The sequence below is a fragment of the Schistocerca nitens genome, chromosome 7 (assembly GCF_023898315.1).
Source record: "Schistocerca nitens isolate TAMUIC-IGC-003100 chromosome 7, iqSchNite1.1, whole genome shotgun sequence".
Taxonomy (NCBI): Eukaryota; Metazoa; Arthropoda; class Insecta; order Orthoptera; family Acrididae; genus Schistocerca; species Schistocerca nitens.
Window position 1 is genome coordinate 95,608,167 of NC_064620.1, and position 14,312 is coordinate 95,622,478.

General features: G+C 43.2%; 1 protein-coding gene across 1 annotated transcript in view; it reads right to left on the bottom strand.

Annotated features, from left to right (window-relative positions):
- Positions 1–338: 338 nt before the first annotated feature.
- LOC126195350 (uncharacterized) overlaps positions 339–14,312 on the bottom strand; it is a 633,865-nt gene continuing 619,891 nt past the window's right edge. The window contains exon 11 of the mRNA XM_049933928.1: positions 339–2,236. Coding sequence (XP_049789885.1) covers positions 2,128–2,236 — 109 coding nt within the window. The 3' untranslated portion in view covers positions 339–2,127. The remainder of the gene's footprint in view (positions 2,237–14,312) is intronic.

Consider the following 14,312-nt stretch of genomic DNA (forward strand, 5'->3'; position numbering starts at 1 on the left):
TAGTTATTAATAAATCTTTTGTGTAGCATAATATTTTTTACCTCTCAAGTGTATACCCTTTCCTTCTGTTTCATTTATACAATAAGCTGTAGCCAAACTTTTCAGTCAACCTTTGTAATCCATAGATTACTTTAGATTATGTCAAATTACTCCTTTCAAGGTCAATTAAGGTATAACTTGTTTTTAAGGTTCTTATCTTTGATTCAGCAGTCCAAGGTGCAATATTTCTTGTAATTACTATATGTTCAGTATTTTCATGCTGCAGCTATACTTAGAACCAAATGAATCTCAGCAAAATAAAATTGACAGACAGAATTTCTTTAAAAAAATGTAGTACATATATTTAAAAAGTATTAAAATGTAGGTAATGTGGATGAGATCATTCTACATGAAAAGTCTGCAATGTAATTATTTTAGTGGCTACAATAAATTAAATTAAATGGCTAACAAACATAAATATTTGCACTATACAGGGTGAGTCACCTAACGTTACCGCTAGATATATTTCGTAAACCACATCAAATACTGACGAACCGATTCCACAGACCGAACGTGAGGAGAGGGGCTAGTGTAATTGTTTAATACAAACCATACAAAAATGCACGGAAGTATGTTTTTAACCCAAACCTACGTTTTTTTAAATGGAACCACGTTCGTTTTGTTAGCACATCTGAACATATAAACAAATACGTAATCAGTGCCGTTTGTTGCATTGTAAAATGTTAATTACAGCCGGAGATATTGTAACCTAAAGTTGACGCTTGAAACCTTCAACGTTCAGTTGCGTGTTGTAACAAACAGCTGCAACATACATCGCGTTTCTACAGAATGATCTGCCAACGTTGATCGAAAATGTCCCACTGGAAACGCGTCGACGTATGTGGTATCAGCATGATGGTGCACCTGCACATTCCGCAATTAACACTAGGCTGACCCTTGACAGGATGTTCGACGGGCGTTTCATAGGAGGTGGAGGACGCATAAATTGGCCAGCAAAAAAAATGGCTCGGAGCACTTTGGGACTCAACTGCTGTGGTGTAATTGAAAACGGAAACCACGTGTGTACGTGTACCTCACCCCTCATGGTACTGTACATGTGAGTCAGTGAAAAAGACCAATAAAAAGGTGTTAGCATGTGGGCATGTGGACGTAATGTACTGTTCCAGTCTCTTCTGTACCTAAGGTCCATCACCGTTCCCTTTGGATCCCTACGTAATTCGGTGCTCTCCGATACACACGATTAAACAGCGGAGGAGTGGTACTCAAGCGTCAAGTTTAGGTTACCTCCGGATGTAATTAACATTTTACAATGGAACAAACGACACTGATTGCGTATTTGTTTTTATGTTCAGATGTGCTAACAAAACTAATGCGGTTCCATTTAAAAAAACGTAGGTTTGTGTTAAAAAACATACTTCCATGCATTTTTTTATGGTTTGTATTAACCAATTACACTAGCCCCTCTCCTCACTATCGGTCTGCGGAATCGATTCGTCAGTTTTTTATGTGGTTTACGAAATATATCCAGCGGTAATGTTAGGTGACTCACCCTGTATACAAAACGAGTGACTGAGGCTTCGTAAATAAGATGTCAACTATATAAAATTTATAAAACAGTGTTGCATGATAAACAAATGCATGTGTCATGAATTAATCATTTACAGCATCATGATAGAAAAAAAAACACTTATGAACATCAGAGGGAGAAGCAGTTACATATTATATCAGGTACGAAATTGATTGAACGCAAATTAAACTCAGTAACTTAGATAAGTGTCTGAGAGTTCAATCAGAAATACGTTGATAGTAGTTGCTCAGAACATATCTGTATGTACGATTAACTTTTTCATAGTACTTGACATGCAAAATATCAAGGTAAGTGAAGGGACTCACTCTCCTTCACACCTCGAGCTGACACAGATACGGGGTTCAGGAAGCAGTGGTTTACGAATGTTGAGCCAGAGCATTGTGCGTGTCATGCTCGATGTCTGAAGTCCAACAGTGGGACTCGATGTGAGATCCTACAAAGGACTGATGCACCACCACCAGCTGTGTCGCAGTACAGGGAGGTCGCCGAACACCAGAAACGGGATGCACTTTGGCTGAGGCTGTCCTGTCGACCTCCTGTCACACTGTCAGCTCCCGCAGTATCGTGAACAGGTTGTCTGCTTCAGGGCGGTCGTTCAGTAGCTCCTGACTATAGGTGATGTCATCGGCATCTGGTGGATGTGTCTCCCTGGAATACAAAGACATTTATGTTGTGTGCCGTAAGAAAATAGCATAGAGCCGGAGACAGGAATTATACACTGACAGAAAAAAATTCACAACATCAAGAAAGAGTTGTAAGAGATAAACGGGAATTGGCAGGCCTGTTTATATATCTGAAAGATGACGTCTGTTCAAATTTTGCTCTAGTCGCATAAGAGTGGCGCTAATAGCACCACTATGAGGATGCAAATCAGGTTTGCTTTAAATACACACTGCAAATGTCATGAGCATAAGTTACCTTTGAGATTGGATGTGGTGAGTTGACATTAAAGTGCACGTCATTTATGTTGGCGGCCGAGTTTAGGTTCGTTCTGCGCATCTGACGTCACAAAACACAGTCAGCCAATGAACAGAGAACGACGTTGCCAGATCGCGACTGCAGTGCATAGCATGGACGAGTGTCTTCAGTTTTAGAAACGTTCAGTCATAAATAAAGTAATAGAACAAAAGCAATGTCTTGATAGCAGACTTTCTTTTATAGAAAGTTTGGAAAAAGCATTTTTTATACCAATTGCTTCATATTCTATTAATTAATTAAACCAAACAAGCAATAAGACTCCTAATTCAGGCGATAGCAAGGAAAGGTGTTTGTATCAATCTCACGAACCGCTTTTTCGCAATAAAGAACAGCGGTAATTGTTTATTTCCTATTGTACTTTGACGAAGCGTGAGTAATTCATAGTCATACCAAGTGTTTGTCAGTATTTTGCGTTACGTATTATATTCCTCATGGAGTCCTGTAGTGAGACAAGCTGCGTTAGCGTAACGGTTTAGGTGTTGGGCTGCTAGGTGAAAGGTTATGAGTTCAAACTTTGTGTGCTGCTTAATATTTTCATTATTTAAAAACAATATCGAAGTGCCTTACTTCACGAATTATATTCGTTTGAATGCAATTTTTTTGAAATTTCTAGTGGTTTGTCTCTTCATTAACCCTTTCGCTGCTGCAGACACGTGCTCCCAGCATTCCGCGCTGTGCGCGATTTTGTCATCACTGCACTGCTCGCCTGTGCAGACACATGGTGTTCCCACTGCTTTGACACACTTATCATTCGATTTCACAAAAACTATTTGGCCCAAAAATTTGATTTTTACACGTCTTCTTGACTGATACCTTCGCCCCATAAATGACTTAATTTTGTTTCGAAGTTCAACGCAGTTATTATGCAGCATTACATGTAGTAATTTTATATGAAATTTAGGTATCTTGTCCACATTTCATTCTCAACATTGTGGCAACTAAAATCGACCAAACAGAAAGTATACTCTATGGACTTTTACCTCTGCAAACTCTTCAAAATTTCGTGCAATGGTTTACAATATTTAACGTTGCATAATAACTGCGTTGAACATCGAAACAAAATTAAGTCATTTATGGGGGGAAGGTATCAGTCAAGAAGACATGTAAAAATCTAATTTTTGGGCCAAATAGTTTTTGTGGAATCGAATGATAAGAGTGTCAAAGCAGTCGGAACACGATGTGTCTGCACAGGCGAGCAGTGCAGTGACAAAATCGCGCACAGCGCGGAATGCAGGGAACACGTCTTTGTAGCAGCGAAAGGGTTAATGCGGCCGTGGTGGCTTTACTTCATGAACTGCGCGCTCCCCCCTAAACGTAAGCTTGCGAACTATGCTGTACTATGGCGCTGCTTCTATTGGCGCGTGCGTCGTGTGCAACTGGCAACGCAGCAATCTCCCGCGTCTGGGCGGGCATGCGCGAGCCGCCAAGATAAAAGAATTGAACAGTCAAGAATAGCTTTCAGGTGACAAAGACACCTCACCAAGTTTCAACAAGGTCGAGTAACAGGGCTACTAGAAGCTGAAGCTCGTCATTCCTTCTGCGATACTGCAGAGAGACTGGCAGGAATGTAGCCACTGTACATGACTGCTGGCAGCTATGGTCGTGAGAATGTACAGTTGCAAGAAGACTGGGCACTGGACAGCCACACGGCACAACCGAGAGGGAAGAACATCGTGTTCGGTACACGGCTCTGGCCCATTGCACTATAGTTGCGACACCATTCTGAGCAGCAGTTGGCACCACAGTGACACAACAAACTGTTACAAATTGGTTACTTCGGGCACAGCTCCAAGCCAGACATCCTGTAGCTGACCCCAGACCACCGCAGTTTGTGACCTTTAGAGGTGTCGAGTGAGAGCTTGTTGGAGGGCAGGGTGGAGGTCTGTTGTGTTTTCTGATGAAAGTGGTTCTGCCTCAGTGCCAGTGATGGCTGTGTGTTGGTTAGGAGGCCAGCTGAGGGCTTGCATCCAACCTGTCTGTGATGCTAGACCACTGGACATATTCCTGGAGATTAGATTAGATTAGATTAGATTAATACTAGTTCCATGGATCATGAATACGATATTTCATAATGATGTGGAACGAGTCGAATTTTCCAATACATGACATAATTAGGTTAATTTAACAACATACTTAAGTTAATATAACAACTTTATTTTTTGTGTTTTTTGTTTTTCTTTATTTTTATTTTTATTTTTTTATTTTTTTAATATTTTTGTATTGTTTTTTTCTTTTTTTCTTAATTTATGTCTAAAAATTCCTCTATGGAGTAGAAGGAGTTGTCATTCAGAAATTCTTTTAATTTCTTCTTAAATACTTTTGATACTATTTGGTAAGTGACCAAAGACTTTAGTGCCAGTATAATTCACCCCTTTCTGTGCCAAAGCTAGGTTTAATCTTGAATAGTGAAGATCATCCTTTCTCCTAGTATTGTAGTTATGCACACTGCTATTACTTTTGAATTTGGTTTGGTTGTTAATAACAAATTTCATAAGAGAGTATATATACTGAGAAGCTACTGTGAATATCTCTAGATCCTTAAATAAATGTCTGCAGGATGATCTTGGGTGGACTCCAGCTATTATTCTGACTACACGCTTTTGTGCAATAAATACTTTATTGCTCAGTGATGAATTACCCCAAAATATGATGCCATATGAAAGCAATGAGTGAAAATAGGTGTAGTAAGCTAATTTACTAAGATGTTTATCACCAAAATTTGAAATGACCCTTATTGCATAAGTAGCTGAACTCAAACGTTTCAGCAGATCATCAATGTGTTTCTTCCAATTTAATCTCTCATCAATGGACACACCTAAAAATTTGCAATATTCTACCTTAGCTATATGCTTCTGATTAAGGTCTATATTTATTAATGGTGTCATACCATTCACTGTACGGAACTGTATGTACTGTGTCTTATCAAAATTCAGTGAGAGTCCGTTTACAAGGAACCACTTAGTAATTTTCTGAAAGACAGTATTGACAATTTCATCAGTTAATTCTTGTTTGTCAGGTGTGATTACTATACTTGTATCATCAGCAAAGAGAACTAACTTTGCCTCTTCATGAATATAGAATGGCAAGTCATTAATATATAATAAGAACAATAAAGGACCCAAGACTGACCCTTGTGGAACCCCATTCTTGATAGTTCCCCAGTTAGAGGAATGTGCTGATGTTTGCATGTTATGAGAACTACTTATTTCAACTTTCTGCACTCTTCCAGTTAGGTACGAATTAAACCTTTTGTGCACTGTGATGTTACAGTCTCTGGTGTGATGTCATAGGACAGCAGGAACTTTCTCGTGGTTATCCCGTGCACCCTGACTTGTTAATCTGATGATTCGACCTGTTGTGCTGCCATTCGTGAACAGCTTTCCAGGGGATGTTTGCCAACAGGATAATGCTAGCTCACAAACTAACATGCTCTACAGAGTGTCAACATGTTTCTAAAGCGGAGTTATTGAACACAGTTTTCCGAAATTCCTTCGCCAGGGAAGACGAATGGAATATTCCAGAATTTGAAACACGAACAGCTGCTAACATGAGTTTCTTAGAAGTAGATAACTTAGGGGTTGCGAAGCAACTCAAATCACTTGATACGGGCAAGTCTTCAGGTCCAGATTGTACACCGATTAGGTTCCTTTCAGATTACGCTGATACAATAGCTCCCTTCTTAGCAATCATATACAACCGCTCGCTCACCGATAGATCTGTATCTACAGATCGGAAAATTGCGTAGGTCGCAACAGTCTTTAAGAAGGGTAGCAGGAGTAATCCATCGAACTACAGACCTATATCATTGACGTCGGTTTGCATTATGGTTTTGGAGCATATACTGTATTCAAACATTATGAATCACCTCGAAGGGAATGATCTATTGATACGTAATCAGCATGGTTTCAGAAAACATCGTTCTTGTGCAAAGCAGCTAGCTCTTTATTCGCACGAAGTAATGGCCGCTATCGACAGGGGATCTTAAGTTGATTCCGTATTTCTAGATTTCCGGAAAGCTTTTGACACCGTTCCTCACAAGAGACTTCTAATCAAGCTGCGGCCCTATGGGGTATTGTCTCAGTTGTGCGACTGGATTCGTGATTTCCTGTCAGCAAGGTCGCAGTTCGTAGTGATAGACGGCAAATCATCGAGTAAAACTGAAGTGATATCAGGTGTTCCCCAGGGAAGCGTCCTGGGACCTCTGCTGTTCCTGATCTATATAAATGACCTGGGTGACAATCTGAGCAGTTCTCTTAGGTTGTTCGCAGATGATGCTGTAATTTACCGTCTAGTATGGTCATCCGAAGACCAGTATCAGTTGCAACGCGATTTAGAAAAGATTGCTGTATGGTGTGGCAGGTGGCAGTTGTCGCTAAATAACGAAAAGTGTGAGGTGATCCACATGAGTTCCAAAAGAAATCCGTTGGAATTCGATTACTCGATAAATAGTACAATTCTCAAGGCTGTCAATTCAACTAAGTACCTGGGTGTTAAAATTACGAATAAGTTCAGTTGGAAAGACCACATAGATAGTATTGTGGGGAAGGCGAGCCAAAGGTTGCGTTTCATTGGCAGGACACTTAGAAGATGCAATAAGTCCACTAAAGAGAAAGCTTACACTACACTCGTTCGTCCTCTGTTAGAATATTGCTGCGCGGTGTGGGATCCTTACCAGGTGGGATTGACGGAGGACATCGAAAGGGTGCAAAAAAGGGCAGCTCGTTTTGTATTATCACGTAATAGGGGAGAGAGTGTGGCACATATAATACGCGAGTTGGGACGGAAGTCAGTAAAGCAAAGACGTTTTTCGTCGCGGCGCGATCTATTTACAAAATTTCCGTCACCAACTTCCTCTTCCGAATGCGAAAATATTTTGTTGAGCCCAACCTACATAGGTAGGAATGATCATCAAAATAAAATAAGAGAAATCAGAGCTCGAACAGAAAGGTTTAGGTGTTCGTTTTTCCCGCGCGCTGTTCGGGAGTGGAATGGTAGAGAGATAGTATGATTGTGGTTCGATGAAACCTCTGTCAAGCACTTAAATGTGAATTGCAGAGTAATCATGTAGATTTAGATGTAAATGTAGATGGTCTGCTCGATCACCAGATCTGTCTCCAATTGAGCATATACGGGATATAAATGGATGACAACTTCAGCATCATCCACAGCCACCATTAACTGCCTCTTTACTGACCGAGCAAATGCAGCATGCACGGAAGTCCATCCCACAAACTGTCATCTGGCACCTGTACAACACAATGCATGCATGCATGTTTGAATGCTTGCATTCAACATTCTGGTGGGTTCACCAATTTTTTTATGTAGCAGCATTTCAGATTTGCAATGGCTTATCCTGTAATTATGTTAACCAGGGATACTGCAATGTTTATCACTTAAATGTGTTACCTAGACAAATGTATTCCAGAATTTTCAGTACTCCACATTAATTAGTTTTTGGAATGCATTTTCTTTTCAAGTCGGTATACCACTGTCCAAAAAATTAAAAGGAGAGAAGACAGACAATCATTGCAACAGATTGTAAAAATTTCCACACAGACAGAAAGAAGTTCTTTAGATGGATACATGATCCAAAGACAAGGAAAGAAGTGTGGTTGAGCCATAATGTCTCAACTGTGTCTGCTCTACTCGTGTCAAAATACACTCCTGGAAATGGAAAAAAGAACACATTGACACCGGTGTGTCAGACCCACCATACTTGCTCCGGACACTGCGAGAGGGCTGTACAAGCAATGATCACACGCACGGCACAGCGGACACACCAGGAACCGCGGTGTTGGCCGTCGAATGGCGCTAGCTGCGCAGCATTTGTGCACCGCCGCCGTCAGTGTCAGCCAGTTTGCCGTGGCATACGGAGCTCCATCGCAGTCTTTAACACTGGTAGCATGCCGCGACAGCGTGGACGTGAACCGTATGTGCAGTTGACGGACTTTGAGCGAGGGCGTATAGTGGGCATGCGGGAGGCCGGGTGGACGTACCGCCGAATTGCTCAACACGTGGGGCGTGAGGTCTCCACAGTACATCGATGTTGTCGCCAGTGGTCGGCGGAAGGTGCACGTGCCCGTCGACCTGGGACCGGACCGCAGCGACGCACGGATGCACGCCAAGACCGTAGGATCCTACGCAGTGCCGTAGGGGACCGCACCGCCACTTCCCAGCAAATTAGGGACACTGTTGCTCCTGGGGTATCGGCGAGGACCATTCGCAACCGTCTCCATGAAGCTGGGCTACAGTCCCGCACACCGTTAGGCCGTCTTCCGCTCACGCCCCAACATCGTGCAGCCCGCCTCCAGTGGTGTCGCGACAGGCGTGAATGGAGGGACGAATGGAGACGTGTCGTCTTCAGCGATGAGAGTCGCTTCTGCCTTGGTGCCAATGATGGTCGTATGCGTGTTTGGCGCCGTGCAGGTGAGCGCCACAATCAGGACTGCATACGACCGAGGCACACAGGGCCAACACCCGGCATCATGGTGTGGGGAGCGATCTCCTACACTGGCCGTACACCACTGGTGATCGTCGAGGGGACACTGAATAGTGCACGGTACATCCAAACCGTCATCGAACCCATCGTTCTACCATTCCTAGACCGGCAAGGGAACTTGCTGTTCCAACAGGACAATGCACGTCCGCATGTATCCCGTGCCACCCAACGTGCTCTAGAAGGTGTAAGTCAACTACCCTGGCCAGCAAGATCTCCGGATCTGTCCCCCATTGAGCATGTTTGAGACTGGATGAAGTGTCGTCTCACGCGGTCTGCACGTCCAGCACGAACGCTGGTCCAACTGAGGCGCCAGGTGGAAATGGCATGGCAAGCCGTTCCACAGGACTACATCCAGCATCTGTACGTTCGTCTCCATGGGAGAATAGCAGCCTGCATTGCTGCGAAAGGTGGATATACACTGTACTAGTGCCGACATTGTGCATGCTCTGTTGCCTGTGTCTATGTGCCTGTGGTTCTGTCAGTGTGATCATGTGATGTATCTGACCCCAGGAATGTGTCAATAAAGTTTCCCCTTCCTGGGACAATGAATTCACGGTGTTCTTATTTCAATTTCCAGGAGTGTAATAGTCTCTTGGTAAAGCTTAAGTCACAATCACCTAGCAATGCCATTTGGATCCTGTTTTGCGAGGTAGAATTCTCAGAAACCTTACAACAGATCAGAGACGTACCAAGGTCTCAGAACTGTGAAATGTGCCATAAACACGAGGCATTTTTATCAAGGTTTTGGCGACGATTTCGAGAGTCGGAGAAATGCTCAGTATACGTCAGTAGATGATCGACCACGAGTGACAGCTCCACAAGACAGCTAGATAACAGTAAGTGCAAGAACACTGTCTGCAAAACTTACAGCTGCCTCAGAATTACCAGTCATCTGTCAGGGACAAAGAAAGGTCCAGCAGTACGTTTTTTCTCAGCACTACAGAGGAGGGTTGAGTTTGTGCTCTTCACACATGCATCCTACTTGCAAAATTTTCCGACCACCTACCTAATAGCCCATACGTCCACCTTTGCTGCAGATATACAGTGGTGATGCATTGTGGCATGGAAGCAAAGAGACTATCAGACCAATTGTGTGATTGGATTGAAGAGTTCCTAGATAACAGAACGCAGCATGTCATTCTCAATGGAGAGAAGTCTTCCGAAGTAAGAGTGATTTCAGGTATGCTTCAGGGGAGTGTCGTAGGACCGTTGCTATTCACAATATACATAAATGACCTTGTGGATGACATCGGAAGTTCACTGAGGCTCTTTGTGGATGATGCTGTGGTATATCGAGAGGTTGTAACAATGGAAAATTGTACTGAAATGCAGGAGGATCTGCAGCGAATTGACGCATGGTGTAGGGAATGGCAATTGAATCTCAATATAGACAAGTGTAATGTGCTGCGAATACAAAGAAAGAAAGATCCCTTATCATTTAGCTACAGTATAGCAGATCAGCAGCTGGAAGCAGTTAATTCCATAAATTATCTGGGAGTACACATTAGGAGTGATTTAAAATGGAATGATCATATAAAGTTGATCGTCGGTAAAGCAGATGCCAGACTGAGATTCATTGGAAGAATCCTAAGGAAATGCAATCCGAAAACAAAGGAAGTAGGTTACAGTACGCTTGTTCGCCCACTGCTTGAATACTGCTCAGCAGTGTGGGATCCGTACCAGATAGGGTTGATAGAAGAGATAGAGAAGATCCAACGGAGAGCAGCGTACTTCGTTACAGGATTATTTAGTAATCGCGAAAGCGTTATGGAAAGGATAGATAAACTCCAGTGGAAGACTCTGCAGGAGAGACGCTCAGTAGCTCGGTACGGGCTTTTGTTGAAGTTTCGAGAATAAACCTTCACCGAGGAGTCAAGCAGTACATTGCACCCTCGCGAAGAGACCATGAGGATAAAATCAGAGAGATTAGAGCCCACACAGAGGCATACCGACAATCCTTCTTTCCACAAACAATACGAGACTGGAATAGGGGGGAGAACCGATAGAGGTACTCAAGGTACCCTCCGCCACACACCGTCAGGTGGCTTGCGGAGTATGGATGTAGATGTAGATGTAGGTCGCTGGAGATAGTTGGCACCACATCTGCACACCCGAGTCAACTAATTCCCATAAATGCCGGTGAGGGGGCAATGAGCTCTGATGCCACGTTCAGGCACATCTCAGATGTGTTCAATTGGGTTCAGATCTGGCGTACTGTGGGACCAGCACATCAGTTGGAACTCACCACTGTGTTCCTCGGACAAGTCCGTCACACTCTGGCCTTATGAGATCGCGCATTATCTTGTTGAAAAATGCTACTGCCATTGGGAAACTTGACCATCATGTTTCTGGTCTGCAACCAGTGTATGATAGTCCTTGGCCGTCATGGTTCCTTGCAAGAGCTCCACTGGACCCGTGCATGTCCACGTGAATGTTCTCCAGAGCATAACGGAGCTGCCACCAGGTTGTCTCTGTCCCATAGTACAAGTGTCAAGGAGCTTTCCCTTTGAAGATTGCAGATTTGTGCATTCCCATCAGCATGATGAAGAAGTATTGGGATTCATCAGACAATGCAATGCTTTGTCACTGCACCAACATCCACTGCTGATGGTCACTGCCCATTTCAATCGTAGTTGCCAATGTTGTGGTGTTGATATTGGCACATGCATGGGTCATCGACTGTGGAGGTCCATTGTTAGGAGTGTTTGTCACACTGTGTGTTCATACTCACGTGTACTCTGCCCAGCAATAAAGTTGATGTTAGTTCTGCCACAGTTAGCCACCTGCTGTGTTTTACCAGTCTGCTCAGCCTACAATGCCTGACATCTATAGTGATGGGTGGCCACCCAACCCCAATATATCTGGACAGGGTTTCACTTTGTTTTTGCTACCTACGTGTTGAAGATACCACAACATTCCTTGAACACCTGACAAGTTTTGCAGTTTCTGAAATGCTCTTGCTGAGCCTCTAGGCCATCACAATCTGCCCTCAGTCAAACTAAGACAGATTGTGCGCTTTCCCCATTCTGCACATGGACAGCACACTCACTGATACAACATGCACCATGTGTGTGTCTGACTAACAGTCATTCCCCACCAGGTGATGCTGCTATCACCTGGATGGGCTTATATCAATAGTAGGTTGGTGGTCGTAATGTTCTAGCTGATTATTGTGTATAGTTGCAGCCAGTACAGTCACAGCAGCACAATTGAAGGAGACCATTCGGAGTGTGGTCTGATGAGGCATCATGATGTAAAGTGGTACCAAGAGCATAATGGAAGGAACTGTCTGTGGTGGAGTTTGAGAAGTCATGAGGATGGAAGGGTATTTGGAGCTTAAATCTTCATTCATGGTCTGAGAATTCTGTTAACACTCAGTGACACAGAGACGAGTAATTAAATGAAGGAAAGAAGGTAGTTCTGAGTTTAACATACAATTGGCAATGAAGTTATTAGAGGAGGAGCACACAGTAGGATTCATTAGCAAATATACCGTTTCCTTCTGAAAGGAAACACCCTAACATTTACCTTAACCAATTTATGGAAACCAAATAAAATCCAGAAATAAATGACCAGACAGTGATTTGAACCCTGTTCCTCCAGAATATGAGTCCCCGTCTTCCTCACTGTATCACCTGGTTCGATAATGAAGTATTGCAAGTACTTTCTGCAATTTTCCAGTTCATCCAGACTTCCTCATTATGAGCAGTAATGCCCATTCACAAACAAATGCACTGATGGCTGAATTTCTCTCGGGTCAAGACATCCCCTATTTGAAATTGATTATCAGGACTGTATGCTTTAAATCCAATAGAATATGCCAGGATTGCACTCAGGAGATGCATTTTACTGCTTCATCCACAACCATCCACTCTTAAATTGTCCACATATCACAGATTTTGGACCATCTGACGGATAGCACACCATTTCGCCATGAAACAAGGGTGACAGATGGATGCATCCATACACACCCATGATTACACTGTTGATGAGGAAGTGATTTTTCTGATACTGTGACGTAATTTTCTTTTAATGTTTATCTCCAGTTTACTAACTACATGTCACTCCACACCATGCATTGTAGCGCGCTTGGCATGCTGCCCACAAGGTGGTTGAGCTGTTACTGCTCAAGCCTGTTCCACTATTTGACAGATACCTCCCTGAGGTCATCCAGTGTGTGAGGAGGTTTCTGTGACAATGCACTGCTACCGGTATCAAATGGTCCAATGCATCATCAGTCGGGTTCATCTCAGCACATAATCACAGGCGATTCCTTTTGGTTGATTCCTGCCTCAAGTGAGCGTGCTGTGCTAATGGATTACTGTTTTGAAAGACGAGTCTATCGCCGAAATGTCCATCACAGGGCTGTACAATAGACTGGGGGATCCTTTCCTACAACAGTGCAGCTCTCAAGTTACTCTCGATGGCGATGACAGGTGTACAACATTCGTGGATAATACCAAAATATGACTGATCCATTTTCCTGCTGACCGAAGGGACTCCATGCCCGACACGTACATTCATACCTCGTCACCTCTACACTTTTATATGATCATTAGGCTCAAGATAAATTGTGATTTTGCTGGTGAAGAGGATCTGATCCCATAGATCCAGATTGTAGTCCAAGCACTCCTTTGTCCTCTTTATTCGTGCAGCAAGGTGCCGTGGGGCGGTGGGTGGGAGGGGTGGTACTGCTGTTTGTAATGGACGTCAGGGGGCCATATTGATCGTTTGGAGGCTGTTACACATTATCTGTATCTACACAGCCGTCCTAGTCGTCCCTGAAATGGTAGAGCGTAGTTACGTTTCCTCAGGCTACTTACGAGCCATAACTTGTAGGTGACGGTCATCACCTCGTGCTCTTAAATGGGTATTACATGACGATCCGCCGCAAACGGTACTGGTCTAGCGCGACAGCCATCTAGCGGTACAATGGGTAAAACTATAAACATTAGCAGACACATTATCCGTGCGCCAGAATAGACGTAGAATCCGTAGATAGCGATAACTTGGACATGCGCAGAAGGGGGTACCACAGTGCTTTCTGCTTGTTATTTGCTTGTTGGTTGGCGGTTAGTGGTTAATTTCAGATTTTCGTGTTAGGGACGTTTTTTCTGTAAGTATGTTTCATAAATGCAGAAAAAAAATTTTTTGCAGTAAAATCTCTTTTATACTAGCTGTTTGTGAAAGCATTTTTTCAATTGATTGCTTCGTATTCTAGAAATGAAATGGAGCAAAGAGGTGTTA